Source organism: Drosophila busckii, chromosome X, assembly GCF_011750605.1.
Source record: "Drosophila busckii strain San Diego stock center, stock number 13000-0081.31 chromosome X, ASM1175060v1, whole genome shotgun sequence".
Classification (NCBI taxonomy): domain Eukaryota; kingdom Metazoa; phylum Arthropoda; class Insecta; order Diptera; family Drosophilidae; genus Drosophila; species Drosophila busckii.
Window position 1 is genome coordinate 18,272,035 of NC_046608.1, and position 18,029 is coordinate 18,290,063.

The following is an 18,029-nucleotide window of genomic DNA, read 5'->3' on the forward strand; positions in this document are numbered from 1 at the left end:
TGACAAGAGCGCACACGCTGCTGTAGTCAAAGTGAGTGCTTAGGCATTTTATGTTTATGTTTAGTTTACCTATTTTGTTTATTTTGTTGTTGCTTTTTTTTTGGGTAATTTCTATTTAATATTTGATTGGCGCTCGTTTGGTGCTTTGAAAGCGTCGCTTTGATGTGCCCTCAGTCAAATTGGATTGTAGCTTTATTAATTGGGTTTGCTTGCGCCTAATACAAGGCGAGCTGTCGCTCGCTCGCGCTCTTTAGCGCTCAGCTGCTCAGCTTGTCGCTCACTCTCTATGCAAATGGCGTTTAAATAACTCAAGGCATTGCGCGAGAGCTGCTGCAAAATAATTAAAATATGCCTGGCTAAAGCAAACAACAACAACAAATAATAAAACAAAACAAAGAAAATAACGCATAAAACAAATTGATAAATATGCAAATTTAATAGTCTGCGCGAGTATTTGCATAAATCTTCACAGCATAAGATAAATAAATAAAATTGCAAGCAATGAAATTCGCTGCTACACTACACAACAAAACAAGACACTCGCCACTTGTAAAAATAAGTTAGAGAGACGAAAGACAATTAAAAAAATTGAGTAATATAGTAAAAACATAAATTTGATTTGTGCTCATTAGTTGGAATTTTTTAGTCTTCTCTCAGGTTTGGTTTCTTTCCAAGTATTTTGTTAGCATAACTGGCGCAAATTCTTAACGTGGTTGCTTTAACTTAAAGTCTGAAGTCTTATGCAAAATTTTGTTTTAATTTGCTTAATATATATTTATATAAATTAATAAAAAAATTTTATAATTTGCTTAACATTAATTTTTGTGCAGTGTAGTCACTAGTACAGCCAGCTAACTAAAAAGCGTATAACCAAGCAAGTATAAAAACGTTAAAAATTTGCATTTGATTTTAAGCCAGCAACCACCCACTTTACCACCCAACAACCATGCAGACAAATCTCAGTAGGCAGACAGACAGGCAGCTAAAGCAACATTTAAGCAAAGATTTGCCACACTTTTGTTTATTTAGCTGCTGCTCTCCCTCTCTCTCTCTCCTCGCTGTTCACTGCTCTGCTTCAATTCATTTATGCTTGAGCCATTGCGCACTGATCTGTGCGTGCCTATAAACAATTCACATTATATTTGTATACACGACTGCCTTTTGCATATTAAATACGCATTTTTCAGTACGCAGTACGCATTGAAAAACATGCCACATACACATACATATAAATATATGTATAGCAGCAGCTGTGGCAAGCCGCAGCTTGCATGCAACAGTTTGCTCGTTGCCACAAAATGGTAATAAGCATGTAAGCCATAAAAAAGAAGCCACTTGTCTTGCCTGTACTTGAGTGTTATCGATAATTAGCTAAAGTCTGTATGTGAATAGAATTTATTCTATTATATTCTAGCAATCAGCAATGCTTTTCTTTAAAAATCAAGCAACTTATAGCTTAAAATATCAAATAATTAAAGCTCAGTCAGCCAAGCTTAGCAGATTAATATAGCGGCAAAGAAAATTCAACAATTGCTTATTCATTAAACTTCAGTAATTACCAGTCATGAGCTTTACATTGGTGAAAGTTGCTCAACACTAATAAATTCAACAATATTCCAATGCTTTGTTGCTTATTCATAAACCAAAATAAAATGTCATTTATAAGAAATAGTGCTGGTGATTTTCATTGCTAAGTTCACCAACAAAATTCACCAATGCAGCAATTCACTAAAATAAACAAATAATATTATAATACCTACCAGTCATCAGCTTTAGATTGTTAAAAATTACTCAACACTAAAAAATTCAACAATATTTCAATGCTTTGTTGCTTATTCATTAAACTTCAGTAGTTAACAGTCATCAGCTTTACATTAGTGAAAGTTACTCAACACTAATAAATTCAACAATATTCCAATGCTCTGTTACTTATTCATAAACCAATAAAATGGCATTTATAAGAAAAAGCGTTGGTGATTTTCATTGTTGAGTTCACCAACAAATTCACCAATGCAATTCACTAAAATAAACTAATAATATTAATAAAGCCTTAACTAGCATTGTTGAAATTTCAACAACAATTTCAACAGTTGCTGCCAAACGTACTAAAGGGCAGCTAAAGGCTTTATGTGTATGCGTGTGTGTGCGTTTCTGTGTGTGTGTGTGCAACATGAGAAAACACTTAAATGTTCATTTATGCTTCAGCTGGCTCCAAAGCATTGACTATGTATGAAATGTTCTTTTGCTATAAACACAACACCCAAAGGCAAAATTTTGAATAACGAGTGAAATTTGTTAAAACAATTTGTTGTTGCTTTTTAATAATGACAATGACAAGAACATGGCGACAACGAATTTGTTTAGTTTAGCTAAATGGAAAAGACTTAAAGAAATAGACGAGAGTGTGTTCCTGGGCTGGGGGTGGTGGGTGGTGGGTTGTGGGTGGTGGTTGGCGGGCGCTTAGCCAAATAGACATTGGACCCAGCGGGCGCTCGGCAGCTGAGCCAAACGCAAATTCTTGCAAAGCAGCGACAACGATGCCAATGTGAGAAGACCAAAGGCAACGCAAAGATGACGCCGCCGCGAATGCTTCAGTCTCGGCAGCGGCAACAAGCGTGAAATAGATGAGCGCACGCAAAGTGTTAAAACGGATTGTTGTGGCGCCAAGAGCAGCTCATCCGGCTCTAGCAGCTGCTCGTCTGTGAACTCCTCATGTTCAAGCTCCTCCAAGTCCACCTCCAGTTCTGTTGGCGGCGGCTGTTGCTGCTGCTGCTGCTGCTGTTGCTGCTGTCGCTGTTGCTGTTGTAGTTGCTTCTGCTGCAGCAGCTTCCATTGACGACGTCGCAAACGTTGCATATGCTGCATAAAGTTTAAACTATAGAACAGCAAGTAGCGCACTTGTGGCAGCTGCGGTTGCTCTGCGTGCAGCTGCGACGGCTGCTGGCAAACTGCAACGCAGCGCAGCAGCGAGCCGCAGAGCGAGTAGCCCCAGCCCGGGCACCATTCGGCCATTTGGCAGGCCAGCTCCAGCTCATCGTAAAACTCCAGCTCTGCATTCTGACTGCGTCCAGAGATCAACGCATATAGCTCCTCCATATCGCCGCTATAGAAGACACACTCGCTGGCAAGCAGCGGCGTTGTCAGCGCGCCGCCCACACGAAACACCAGCTGTGGGCGTGGCTGTGGTCGCTGCTGCAGCTGATGCCAGAGCTGCAGCCGCTGCTGGCGCAACAGCAAACTCAAGTTGGGCGTGCCGCTTTGCAGCAGCAGCCAATGCAGCAGCTCCACCTGCTCCGGCGGCAGCGCATTGTGCTGCAAGCGTCGCTGCACCACCGTAAATTCCGGCATTGTGCCCCAGACCAGCGACAGCGCATTTATGTTATGTCCACCGGCTGGCGTGCGATACGCCGGCGGATACGGCGCCAGCAGCTGCTCGTAGCGATAGCTCTGCAGCGCCATGCCGAACAGCACCCACTTGCAGTCCACGGCGAGCAGATCTGTCTCCAGCTGTTCGCGCAACTCATCGCTGGCGCGCAGGCGTCGCGATTCGTTCAGCGCATCGATTACCATGCTATCGATATCGGTGCGTGGCGTGCACGCGCAAATGCGTCCGCGCAGTCCGCAGCTGCAGCTGGCGCTGCCATTTGGCGACAACTGATGGTTTTCCCGATCTCCGCTCATATCGCTTCTGCTTCTGCTTCTGCTTCTTCTTATTAGGCGCTGCAATTTTAGCTTGTAATTATTTATTAAAATAGCACAAAATTTTGATCCAACTCTTTTACACGATTTGCTTTCTTGCTAGTTTTTACTTTTTTTGGTTTGTTTTTAATATTTTGTGTGTGTGTGTGTGTGTGTATGAGTTTGAAATTTGTATGCATATAGAAGTGTGTGTGTGTGTTTTTTATTCGAAAGCGTTGTGTCTACTGAAAAATACAAAATGACTTGCACTGCTTAACTGTCGAAATAATTTTTAAATGAGCAAAAGGCCTGCTAAGTGAAAAAGGGTGGAATTTTGATTTTGTGTGCTAGGCAAGGCCAACTGCAATAAATGCTAATGTTATCGATACTATCGATAGGTAATAAGTTCAAAATACAGCAGCTATTGTATAGTTACAAGCATTTAAGGCTTATTAATTAGAAAAATTTTAATTACAAAATTTTGTTTACTGTTATCGATACTATCGATAAGCGAAACATACAATAACATTTCAAAAGCAGCGCTTAATTTCTATGCATAGCATATAAAAAAACTAAAAACAATGACAATTTGTATCAACTATCGAAACTGAAGCACCCTTATGCTTATATATATATAAATCGAAAAACAAAAAACCTTGCGCTTTATTGTTGTGTGCCAAAAGTTTCGGCAACAACTTTAACCTTTTTGCTTGTTGAACTGGGCAGCTCTTTCTCTCACTCTCTCACTCTCTGTCTCTCTCATACTTTTAATTTTATTGTGGGCAAGTGTTTGGTGCTGGCATATCCGGTTTCCGCTTGGGGAAACCTCTAAACCCAAAGAGCAGCAACAGCAACAGCAACGAGCATTCAATTTGACTTGTAAACAAACAAATTGAACGCTCTATATAAATACACTTGGAAAAATGACACTAACAAGTAACTATATAATTTTTGAAACAAACAAAAAGCAGCTTGAATCTCAAATGCATAAATAAATATTTGTTATAAATATTTTGCAGCAACGTTCAGCAACTTTAAGCTCTCTTCTTTGTTTTTGCCTTAACTTTCATATAACATTACAACATTTAAAGCTTGAGCTCTACTTTATTTACTAGTCGAGCAATTCTTTTAAGTACTTTTTGCTCTGCGCCTGCTGTTGACATGCGAAAATCCCCAAAGACCTTTGACTCGTGTGGCATTCAAAGCAGAGAACGAAAAAGCGAATAAGCGAGAAAGCGAGAAAGCGAGAAAGAGCGCAGAGCTCAGTTAAGTTAAATTGTTGCCAATAGTTTTTGTTGTTGTTGCTTTTATAGTTGAACCCTGCGGCTGCTCGAACCGTTTTTATAATTGCTTCAGTTTTCGCTTTCGCTTTTATGCTTAAACAAATTTCCGCTTTGAATTTCCTGTCAGCCAGCTGATCCGTTGGCCATCATAATGTGGCCTGGCATAAATTATGCGCTCCCTTTTATGCGCTCGCGCTCTTTCTCACCTTGCTCTCTGTGTCTGTGTCTCACACAGTCAATTGCAGCGCCGTTCGCCGTTCGCTGACTTCACTGCAGGCCTCACAGCTCAGCTCAGCAGCCAACTGAGCTCAGCAGCTGAGCGGCTCAGACAGCTGTCAGTTAACAGCAACGCGCTGGAGCAGCAGGCGGCCCAACACTCGTTCCTAATGAACTTTGACATGGGCATATCAAAGCGGCTCGCACCACAAGCACAAACACAAGCCAAGCAGCTGCTCATTTTACTGCTGATAACGTTTTGATGTCCCCTTTGTAGCAAATCTTTTAACTCCTTTTAAACATAAATTTGTGTTACATTTTGTAGCTTGCAAAACAATTTTGTTACTTTAGTTTAAGTGAAATAAACAAAATTTATGAGTTTATATTTTGTGCATTGAATTTTGCATATTTAAAGTAAATTTGAAGTAAAGTTTTAAATAAATTATTTAAAAAATTAATTATGTATCTGCTAATTTTTCCAACATTTAAATGCATTTTAAATAATAATTTATTTTCAATAATTCTGCTGCGCTCTTTATTGATAATTGAGAAAATGTTACACCTGTGCCTTAGGATTATATTGCAAAAACATATTGAATTGATTGCTAGCAATACAGACCTCCATAGAAATATTGCTTTTCAACAACAGTTGCTTTGAACTAGAAACTTGCTTGAAAACAATTAGTTTATTGATTGAATTCAATTGCTAATAGTGTATGCGCCTCGAGGGCGTGTTGAGTGAGTGGGTGGTTGCTGGTTTTGTTTGCAGCAGCAGCAGCAACAACTGAGTTCTGAACTCATTGTGGCAGCAATGTGATTTGAAGTTGGCTTAAGGCGACAAGCTGGCTAATTGAGACGACAAAAACGTTCTCAATACCATTTGCTCTCTCTCTCTCTCTCTGCATCTCTCTCTGCAAACTGCTGTCGGCTTAATCTGCTGTGCACTCAGCTACAAACCACAATCAGTTGCTCACAGAAAGACACAGACACAGGCAAACACGTGTGAGTGCTAATGAGTGGTAACGTTTATTTATGGCCCAAAGATGCTAACTGACAACAGTTGACAGCTGCTTTTTTTTTTGTTTATATTTCTGTGTGTGCATAGCGGAATTAATTAAATTTTATAGCTAATGTTGCAAAAATTCTTATTAAAATATTTTTTTAAGACTTTAGCTTTAACTATATTTTCATTAAAATAATGAACATATTTAGGCATTCAATTTCTCTAAAATGTTATTGGAAATGTTAATTAATTTAATCCAAAATATTTCTTTAGTGCTTACAATCAAATATTGCCATTAAAACAAATTAAATGTTTAAAGTTCTTCGTTGAGCTCGAACAAAAATTATTTTAAATATATTTATAAAATTAATAACAGCTTCAATTCAGTTCTAATTAGAATGGATTAGGCATTAGATTAGATTGGGAATGTTAATTAATTCTTTAGTGCTTACAATTAATTAATGCCAATAAAACAAATTAAATGTTTAAAGTTTAAAAATCGTTTAAAATTATAGGAGCTCGAAAAAAAATTATTTTAAATATTTTTAAAATTAATTACAGATTCAATTCAATTCTAATAACTGCAGCTGCATTTAAATTTTACAGCTACACAACTTTTGTTAGTGTATATCGCATTATTTATTAACCAGTGCGCACTGTACTTGTTGCAAATCAAGTACAGCTAACAGCTTGTCTAATTTGCTAGGCATTGAAGTAAAAGCTTTAATCAAATATATTTGGGGCCACACACACACACACTCACACAAAATTTATGCACGTAACTTTAGTTCAAAGCTCACAAAACAAGAAACCACAAAACTGTCAAAACAAATCTCTCCATATCAAATCTCAGTGCGTGCGTGTGTGCGTGTATTTGTGTGTGTGTGTGTGTGTGTGTGTGTGTTGCGTTGTTTACATTGCTGCATGCCGCAGGCTAGCCATGGAGCTTGTGGGCTGCTGTCAAGCCAGTCATGCTTCGCATGCTCTATGGCTTACCCAGCGTATACGCAACATGCGTTTAAATATCAAGTATACGCCGCATGGGCGGTTTTAGGGTTATAAATCAGCTAACAGCGGGCGGGTCGAAAAGGAAAACAAAAAAAAAATCCAAAAAAAATCCAAAAAAAATTGATGTGCCCTAAAAACGATTGCAATGACAGATGCCTGCGATTAACAGCGAAAAGGTGAACATCAAAATCGAATACGCCATAGAAAACAAGCGAGACGAAAGATTTTGTGCTGATGTACATACAAATAAAAATGAAAATAAAAATAAAAATAACAATACGCAAAATGCCAAAGCCAGCGCTCATAAATTGCCAGGCACACACACACATACACATTTATATATGTATGTATTGTAGCCCTGCAGGCAGCGTTACGAATCAGCGGGCAATGCAAAACATTTCAATAATGAAAGCAAAAGCTAAAAGCAACAACAAATAATCTCAGGCCAGGCAAAAGCTGCTAAGCATGTCTGCTCTCAGCTACTGGGTATGTGTGTGTGTGTGTGTGTGTGTGTGTGTGCAGTGAGCCATTTTATGTTAACAACTTGCTTTTCGGGCTGGCCCAAAGCGATTTCTTTGCTGCCTGTTGCCTGTTTTGAGGCTTTATCATCATTTTGTTTATCATTAACAACTCGTCAGTTTGGCACACACACACAAGTGTATGCCATATGTTAGACACACACACACACACACAACAAATAGCGCAAATCAAGCAGCAAACCTCAGCTGCAGACTTTATAATCAAATTGCTGTATTTTATTTTTTATTTCAACTTTGGCAGACAGACTCAGTCAGTCAGTCAGTCAGTCAGTCAGTCAGTCGGGCGCTCAGACACTCTCAGTTGGCCGCCAACAGATGGCGCTTTTTGTTTTGACGTCAAGCACATAAAAACAGGTGAAAAATTTAACGCTACGTTGAATTTTGCCCACTCGCTTTCGCTTTCCAACTGCCTTTCACTTGCTTTTCACTTTTCTTTGCGCTATGCAAAAGTATGTCATATATATATATTTGTATAATTTATGGCTGCGAGTCGAGTTGAATCAATTTGAAATATGATTGCCGCTGCCTTTGCTTATAAATTTAATTATCTTTATGCAGTTGTATCAAGAATGTTGAATTATAAATCTTAATTTGCGCTTGCACCCCAAAAAAAAAAAAAAAACGAAAAACCACTTTAAATTTTATATGCTAATGGCAGTTTAAGTTGAGCTAAAGCTTTCAATTATAATGTCGAGGCGTTGGCAGTGGCAGAGACGAAAGTCGAGAGCCAGATAATTGCGTTTGCCGATAATTGTCATTAGCGCCACTTTTTCACAATTTACATTTTTTACTTGGCTGCTTAAACACAATGCCACAAGAAGAAGCAGAAGCAGAAGCAGAAGCAGCAGCAGTGCTATCAATTTAATTTTTATTTATTTTACGCCTACTGCTGCGCACATTTGTTTGTTTTCACTGCTTTTTTTTTTGTTTTTTGGGGCATATTTTGTAAGCTCGTAAAAGTTTTATATTTTATTTTTTTTTTTTTTGTTTTTGATATAAAGAGTAAACACAACTCGAAACTTGAACTCAACTCGCTCAAAACTGGAAGCAGCAGCAGCAACCGAAAACAAGAACAAAAAGCCACAGAGTAGAGTAGAATGTTTAAGCAGGGGGCGTGCGGCTTGGGGCTTGGGGCTTGGGGCATGGCTTGTAACCAGGACATGGCTTACGCAGCAGCAACCACAGGACAAGCAAGCAGCTGTGTGTGTGTGCCACGCCTTACGCCTTTCAATGCCTCTCGGATGCTCACGCACTTGCATTCATTAATTAAAAGTTCAGGGACGCAGACACACACACAGCAGAGCAGAGAACAAAACACATACAACAGCAACAAAAGGACACAGCGCAAGCGAGACAGATAGTCAAAGTGAGAGTGAGAGTGAGAGTGAGAGAGTGTGAGCGAGAGCAAAACAGTTAGTCCGAGAGTAGCACAAACAACAGATGGCCAGAACGTGATAAGATGGAAATAGGCAGGAGGGGGGAAGCAGCGACGTATTGTTGTTCACAAGCGACTCGTCGTCGAATTGAGTTGAGTCGAGAGTCGTGTCGTCGCTTCGAGTCATGGGCTCTGAAGCCTTTGCCGTTGTCCTGCCCCGAGTTCTAAAGCCTATTTTTAGCGGCCTTAACCACATACAGCTTAGTGAACACGCCCCCCCCCCCCCCCCCCAACCCCTCTACCACACCACGACAATGAGAATAGTTTAGTTTTGCTGAGAAGCGCGTAGAGCGGCGACATTAGCCTTGAACAGTAATTTAATACACTGCCCAACTTGCTTGCTTGGTGGCCCCAAAGTTCAATTAACATAAATATTTTAAGCACTAAGCTGAGGCCAACAACATTTTGATGAAGTCAGCTAATTGAGAAACGAAAATTTTCAAAAATTTATAGCTAGCTATCAAAGTTGAAAGAGCTTAACATCGAATATGAAAAACTTAATTACAAAAAATTCGAATTGAAAAAAAATGATCAAAAAATATTAGCAAAGCATTTAGGACACACATAAGGCACTAGCATAAATAAATGAAAAGCACAGCATTTTCGAATTCGAAGTTCGAAACAGCAAGCAGCAGCTAAATTTTTAGCTCAAACCCAATTATTGCAATAGAATTTTATGCATTATGCGTTCCAAATTAATTTGGTGTAGAAATTCAAAATTATTACCCCAACCTCAGTTTCTATGAGTTCGAATTCGAAACAACGAAACTCATTATTTCAATAGAATTTTAATTTCGAATAGAAATTCGTATAGACAAATCGTATAATAAGAAATTCAAAGTTACTGACCCCAACCTTAGTTTCTATGAGTTCGAATTCGAAGTTCGATAGCTCGAAGTTTCAATAGAATTTTATGCGTTGGAAGTGCCAAACTAATTTCCAATAGAAATTCGAATAGACAAATCGTATGCGAAATTCGAATAAGAAATTCAAAGTTAGTGACCTCAACAACAAAAGAAACTTTTAAATAGCATATTATGGCCAACAGCATAGAATCTATTAGTACACACATAATGGACATAGAATAGAGACCAACTAAAATATATGACCCCAACCTAAAGCACACCACCACCACCATCACCACCACCACCACCCCCCAAACCAAACTGTCGACTGTCTGTCAGTCCCAAACAGTTACCCAAAAATGTTCCCCAAGCGCATAAGTTACTTTCGGTTTGCCGCTACGCCTATCATTTATCAGACGCACACCCATACAAAGTCCGCAGTCCATTTTGTTGCTGCTTTTGTTGCTGCTGTAAGCTGCCATGTCGACTCTGCCCTTCTGGTGCCTTCGGGGGGCTTCCAGCAACTGTGTGCGTAACTATAATTAATTTCATTTTAGACTTGTTAGCAAATAAACGAGCAAACGATGCGGTTCATTGCTTGCCTTTATGCCAAGAGAGCCCAAGCGAAAGCGACAACGAAAGCGAAAGTCACAGCCAGCAACAAAGCGCAGCGCGCGCGCCCAAGACGCTGAAAAGACAAAAGACAATAGACTACACTTTAGCCATAGCCATAGCCATAGATAGTAGATGCCACAACTATGCCACAGTTAGCTTGGGCGCGCAGCTTGTGAGCTGCAGAAGTTTCTTCTTCTTCTTCTTCATTGTTGGCTGTTGCTGCTGCTGCTGCTGCTGCTGCTGCTGCTGCTGCTGCTGCTTACGGTCGCTAATGAGCTGCAAATCAATAATTTATAATTTATGCAAGAGCAAGCAGTGGCTGTGACGTCAAAGATACACTCCTAGAAATATTTATATAAAAAAATAGTTGCATACAATTAACACATATATTTATGTGATATTTTTATCTATTCAAAAAAATTAATACTAAATGCATAGAATTGATTCAAAGTCATAAATATTGTATATATAATTTTTGCTTTTTATTTTTAATTTTATGTTATTTATTTTCGTTTTATAATTATTTTATTTATTTTCTTTATTTTAAATATTTTATTAATTTTATTTTATTTATTTGATTTATTTTCTTTATTTTAAATATTTTATTTATTTTATTTACTTTATTTATTTTATTTACTTTGTTTATTTTATTTATTATATTTATTTTATCTTAGAAACTTCTGCAACTTTTGTCCAGCTTAGTAAATTACTAAATCAAAAACTATTATTAAGATTATAGAAAAATTCTAGACTTTTAGCTTAATATCTATATTTTTTTTAATTTTTGTGTTTTAAAATAACATTATATTATTTTGTTAATTTTACTATATCATTTTACTATATAATTTATTATAATATTTTAGAATCTTCAGCATAGCTAATCACAAAATATAGAAAAATTGCTTTTGTTCTAGATTTTTAGCTTAATTTTTGTAGTATTCTTAATTCTTGCCTTTTATATAAATTTTGAAGTTTGTTAATATTTTATTAATTTCTCGCTGTGTATACAAAACTTGGCATGTGAGCTACTTAAATTTTGGTCACTAGGACAACCTGCATGTGCCAAGTTATACAGCATTGAATTATGCACAAACACACACACACACACACACTCAAAGACACATAAGTATATTTACTATATATATATATAATATATATAGCTATATATGTATGGCAAGCACTTAAGCAGAGATATGAGAGCTGTAGCAAAAACTCTGTGTGTGGCCTCAGGTGCTTCGCTCGCTTGGATTGGGGCAAGGCAAGGCGCAAGGTAAATTAGATTTGTAGCAAAGGGTTAGAGCTTGGCTCTCATTGTTTGTGGGTGGTTGGGCGCTAAACTAAAACGACTTAAGCATTTGCGAGCTGTGCGCTTCTTCTCTTTTTTTTTAGATGCTGCTCTGGCTTGATTTGCATAATAGCTAACGGGCTGTCCGGTCTATGACAGGCAAGCGTTATAAGTAGGTTGACTAGCTGAATGGATTGCTGGGTGGGTGGTTGGGTGGGGGGTGTACATAGGCTAGAGCGTGTGCCTCAACGCTTTGTCAGCGGAAATTATTTAACTGTCAGCAGCTGTCAGCCAGCCACTCTCATGTGTGTGTGTGTGTGTGTGTGTGTAAGCATCTTTGTTGTATCCTTTTATGCATTTCACGCAACAAAACTCAATTTCCAATAACCAAGCTACACACAATTTACTGCTCGCTCTCTCTCTCTCTCTCTCTCTCTTACTCACTCTCTCTCTCTCTCTCTCTTACTCACTCTCTCTTTCTATCTTAGTCTACGCTACGCATATTAAATGTGCGCTCTGCATATTAAAATATATATCACCCCCCACAAACGACCAAAAAAAAAAAAGTGAAAACCAAGCGGCACTTTAATTATTTATTTATTCAAAAGGTCATCAAGCTAAGCAGGCACTGAAAATTTAAGGCGCTTGCCAAAAAAGAAACTCACAAAGACAGCAACGGCAACAAAAACTCGAAAATTCTAAATAAATTATACAACAAATAAAAGGCTATAAAGTGCTGTTAAATTATGCAGCATTGCCAGATTACCGCTATTTACATAGCCAACTAGAAGCATTTATTTAATTTTTAACAACATTTATCAAGGGTCTAAAAATAAAATGCAAAACTTTTTGCTGCTATTGATACAAATTTCATCAAAAGTATACAAAGATTGCATTACAAATTATAAAAATTGAAAAAAATAAATAAATTTAAATCGTAAATTTATCGATTGCAACTTTTGGCCTACAGTGTATTAAGCAGTTGGCTGCGTTCAAGTTTAACTGAGTCTGCATAGCGCAAGTGTATTAAAAAGTTGGCTGCAGCCGAATTGAACTTCCCGCCTATTTATATAGGCTAAGCCTTAAGTTTAAGCAAAACCAAGTAGAAGAGTAAACTACTGAAAGTGAAAGGGACAACAACAACAAATTGAAAGTGGCACGCGCAAATTATTTAATCCGACTTATGAAGTATTTTTGTGTGTCACACAAGAAGAAGAAGCAGCAGAAGAAGAAGACGAAACGCAGGTTGCCAACAACAATGCAGGGTTGGCTGCTAAGTAGGCGTAAAGCGTAGCGATGGGCGGGGATGCGCCAGTCAGACGAATTTTTTTTTTTCTCGTTTTTTTTTTTGTGTGTAAAATGCCTGCACGTACTTGTGGAGCCTTTGATCTAAATTACCAAACATTTTCAGGTATTTTCAACTTTGAATGCCAAGCGCGGCACCCAAGACAACAACAAAATAAAAAAAAATTCAAGATGAAAATGTCAAATGAAAAGAGAAGAAAAAGAGGCAGCTTAAAAGTAAAATAATAATAATATAAAATGCTGCTGCTGGGCAGTTGTTAAAGCTGCAGTCCTGACAGTTAATCAATGAGTGCACTTACAGAAAAAAAGTTGACAAAACAAATAATTTAATTTAAACAACAAATTTAAATTAAATGTATAATTTTAAGATTTTATTTATCTTTATTACGCTTATTGAATGCAATTTCGCTAAGTGTAGCTGCTGCCACAAGCCGCAGAGCATAAGCCACACCTTTCACAGCAGCAGCAGCAGCCGCCGCCCCTTTGCCGCAATTACATCAAACGAAAAAGCTTCAAATCATTTTTCAAGCGCCCTGGTCTTAGTTCAGGCGCTGCTGATGGCGTAGCTAGGGTAGTTAAGCGGGGCTGGGGGGAGACTGAGGGGGTAACTTGAAAATTAACTAAATAGCAGTTGATGTTGCTGTTGTTGAGACCACAAAAACTTGGCCAAAGCAAGTGACAAGGAGAGAGTGAGATGTAACCCAAAAGTCACTTAAGAGCGAAAGTGAGCAAAGTGAGTTCGAGTCAGGTGCTAAAGCTGCAAGCAATTTGTTTATGTCCACTCCACTCATTTATCTATATTTTTTTATGCTCACTTTTATGTTAACGAATTGCATTTTATTACTCAGCAAATGTCGTAAGTGTTTCCAACAGCAACAACAACTTGCCACAAGCCGCAGCAGCAGCAGCAGCAGCAGACGCTGTGGTTAAATAGCCAGACGTTTAACTAAATTGCTTAACATTTTCTGCCTGCCTGCCTGCCTGCTGCTCATTTCGCAAATGCAATAAACACCCAACCACCCACTTCTAAGCAGCAACTTAACTTTGTCCCCCAAGAGTTAAGTGTGCTTAATAATTCATGCACTCAGCTCTAAGTAGCTAATTTAATATAAAAAACAAGCTACTTAAAATGCATACAGTTAGTAAAAAAAAATATATATATTCTAAATACAACAGCAACTTAATTCATAGCAGCAGCAATTTTTAATATTTTAATCTTTACTGCATTCTTTTGCATTACTGTTTTATTTATACAAGTAATTTTTTATAAGCAATTTATCGGTTTTATTTATTCATACTTTTATTGCAAATTTAATTCATAGCAGCTGCAATTTTTTATATTTTAATCTTTACTGCATTTGTTTGCACAAGTTTTTTTATTTATACAACTAATTTGTCAGTTATTTCTATTCATATTTTTATTGCAAATATTGTTTAATTTAAATTGCAATAATTTTCAAAATATATTTTTTATCATATTTAATTTTTATTTTGCTTCTATTTCTTTTAATATTTTTTTATGCAAAAATTATGTTTTAATTAAATTGCAAAAACTTTTAAAAAATTTTTTATATCTTATTTAATTTTTATTTTGCTTATATTTCTATTAATATGGTTTTATATTATACTTAATTTTTATGTAGCTTAATTTAATTTACTGGCTGCCATATTATTTACATAATTTATTCAATATTTGCATAGCGTACCAACGAGTTGAGCTTGAGCTACTTAAATCAGCAGTTTTGTCTACTAAATTCGAAGAATTGCTGAATGCTGCTCATGAAAAAGCTGTGTTCGGATTTTTTTATCTTAAATGTTAGTTTAACATATCAATTAGCATACGTACGCGCTACAGAGCGAAAGAGAGAGAGAGAGAGAGATACAGTCATGATGAAATCGCATAGCACTCTTCATTATTAGTGCATTAAAAGCAGCAGCAGGTTTTCTTTTATTTTTCTTCTTGTAGTTGTCACAATATGTCAAGATTTTCCAGGAAAATCAGCTGCAAGCTGCGGTAGCAACAACAATGTTTAGCAAAGGTTTTCCCGTTTTTCTTGGCAACAAGTGCTCAATGCTAATCCAACTAAATGTGCACTTCTGATTGGTTCCACCAGTTTGCGTTTCCCACAAAGTTTTCCCTTCCACTATTGCTGTCAATAGAAGTTTGTGTCAAGTGCGCTCAACGCGCTTTGTAGCTGCAGCTAAAATGTAAAATGCAAAAAAATATACAAAAAAAAAAAAAATGAGAAAAATGTAAACTTTAAGCATCAGTTTGCATTATAATTTAATTAGCTAGTTAGCATAACTAAAAGTTATGCAAGCCAAATCAACAAGATACTTTGACATTAATTCAAAAAAGCAGTTGGTTGTCTGTTGTTGCACTCGACATTGATTAGCAGAATAAAAATTTCAGTCAGTCAATTGAATTGTCAGTGGGCCAAGCTGTTGGCCAGAAGTTGTGGCGTTTACAGCATTAAACGTAAACTTGACAACAAGTTTTCGACTACTACATAAAAATATGTCACAGCGTATGCTTGTGTGTGTGTGTGTGTGTGTGTGTGTGTGTGTGTGTGTGAATGTTAAACAAACAACTTGAGCTTGCTCTTCTTTTAGTTCTGTTGTCCTTTATAGACGAACCTGCTGCCAGCATCCTTTACGCACTTGACAACTTCCGGTCATGTTTAAATGCTGCTGCCTGTTACTTGTTTCTGTGTCTGTGTGTGTGTATAAATTTGAGCAGCTACTATGTATGTCAGTTATTAAGTTTATGACCACAAACTTGCGGTCCAATAAAGTTAACGCTACACTTTGATTGGCTTTGCCAGTTTCATGCGAACTTCACTCGCAGCAACAACCGACAGCAAAACCTCTGGACAGCGTCCTTGACTTGCATATTGGCATAAGCAGCTTGTGAGCTCTGAGCTCTGAGCTCTGAGCTCTTGTCATCGTAAATATTCTTAAAACACAAGAAAATAAGTAAGTGCTTTGATATTGAAGGCCAACTAAAGCTTCAAAATTTAATTCATTAATGTAACAATCATAACAAACTAAACTTAAAAGCCCATTTATATGAATTATTACAGAGTCTAAGCTTACTTAGTTTTGAATTAAAGCTTATGTTTAATCACAAATTGCTAACAAACTAAACCAAGGACACACTATATATAAAATATATATATATATATATATATATATATATGTTGCTCTGTGTGTGGGTGGATATATATTTTGCATCTAAGCTTTTGTCTGCCGCTTAGTTTGTTTGCCTTTGGGGCGTAACTTAACTTTCACTTGCTTGCAGCCTTTTTGTGGAATTCATAAATTGATGAATTTGTTTTCTTTTCCAAGCACTTGAAAAAGCAAAAGCTTGCTCAAATATTATTATATGCAAGTGCCTGTGGTCGCAGGCGTGGGCAGGCACAGTGGGACGCACAAGTAGTTTACATATTGCATTACCAGTAATGCTACAAAAATGTAGCTACAAATTTATTGTAATCAATTTAGTAATTCATATTCATGCCACTGGGTTATTCTCGACGCTCGCAGCTGCGACTACGTTTAATAAATTTCAAATTCTCATGCACTGGCCGCTGTGGGGCTTTTAGTTAAGTGTCTGGCAAATATTTTAATCTGCAACAATTTGTGTGTGTATGTCACCCATAGTACACACAAGTGCGTGTGTGTGTGTGTGTGTGTGTGTCATTGCATTTATTATAAATGTAAATAAATTGCCAACTGAAACGTGTTCGGTTTACAGTTTGAATGCATTTGTGTGTGAAAGGCTTAAGCAGCGGCTTGAGTAAATATTTTTAGCAAATTATTATTAAGTAAATATAATAATAGTGCTTTTAGCAACTAAATATTTAAATTAATTGAATTGCATTAAATTAATTTGTTTGTTGTTATGATATTTATGCAATTATTACAGCTATAAGTATAATAATTAATTAAGTTAAATTATTTAAAAACTAATTTAAAATTTTTGTTATTAATTGGCATGTGATTTATATGTGTTTTTGTGTAGCTTTTATTTTTTTTATATTTTTCGTAATCCCCTTAGCAAATTCTTACTAATATTACAAATTATGTCTAACATATTATATATATATATATAATTCCCCCCATTGATGTGTGTTTTTAAACCAACCAAAAAATATTCTTTTTCTTCAAATTTTTTGCAGTGTATCTCTGTGTGTGTAGCAAATATATTCCCCCAAAAAAAAACAATTACATATAAAACTAATATAACAAAAATAATAAATCCCAGTCCCACAATAATCAAATATCAACATACTGTACTAGCTGCTAAATAATAAGAACTAAATAAACTACAAATATTTATCATACGACATGTATATACTATATATATACTAATATATAAACTGTAAACCCAACTGCGAGTGAGAACAACACAGGACAACAATAGTAACTAACAAACTAACTAACCAAAAAACAACAAAAAAAAACAAGAAGACAAGGACGAGGAAGAAGAAGACGAACAGCTGCAACATCAAGTTGGGCAACATCGTTATAAATAAGGAACAAATTTAATCAAAAGGAAACAGAACGCCATGCGCCATGTCAAAACTTCGGCATTACAGGTCCATGGATCAGACCAGCTCCGGCGTAATCATACGCAAAAAGTTAGCAAACAATATACACCAAACAATATCAACTTAAAACATAAACACATCAGCTATAAAAACAAAATATACAAAAAGCTTTACAACTTCTAGCCTTGCTATAAAACTTTCATTTCTCCCCACACATCAACACAACAAACTCAACATGCGAAACTCTCCAACTCTCCACTCACC

The 18,029-nt window shown here is 36.8% G+C and overlaps 2 protein-coding genes across 7 annotated transcripts in view; one reads left to right on the plus strand and one right to left on the minus strand.

Moving 5' to 3' along the window:
• LOC108606541 overlaps positions 1-18,029 on the plus strand; it is a 92,765-nt gene that overhangs the window by 26,471 nt on the left and 48,265 nt on the right. For 2 of the 5 annotated variants that reach the window (XM_017996733.1, XM_017996734.1), the window contains exon 1: positions 17,439-17,855. The exons of 1 other annotated variant lie outside the window; for it this stretch is intronic. In XM_017996733.1, the coding sequence (XP_017852222.1) occupies positions 17,791-17,855 (65 nt within the window). In that variant the 5' untranslated portion in view covers positions 17,439-17,790. Of the gene's footprint in view, positions 1-17,438; positions 17,856-18,029 lie in introns of those variants that run through there. 2 more of the 5 variants (XM_017996738.1, XM_017996739.1) reach the window with 1 other exon arrangement.
• Positions 2,312-3,881, minus strand: LOC108606542 (protein mono-ADP-ribosyltransferase Parp16-like). Of its 2 annotated transcripts, none has more exons than XM_017996740.1 (2): positions 3,783-3,881; positions 2,312-3,720 (listed from the first exon to the last, which is right to left on the minus strand). In XM_017996740.1, the coding sequence occupies exons 1-2, from the start codon at positions 3,876-3,878 to the stop codon at positions 2,461-2,463; spliced, it is 1,356 nt and encodes a 451-aa protein (XP_017852229.1). In that variant the 5' UTR covers positions 3,879-3,881; the 3' UTR covers positions 2,312-2,460. The 2 variants fall into 2 exon arrangements, with proteins under 2 accessions (XP_017852229.1, XP_017852230.1); XM_017996741.1 differs by having other exon boundaries at positions 3,775-3,880.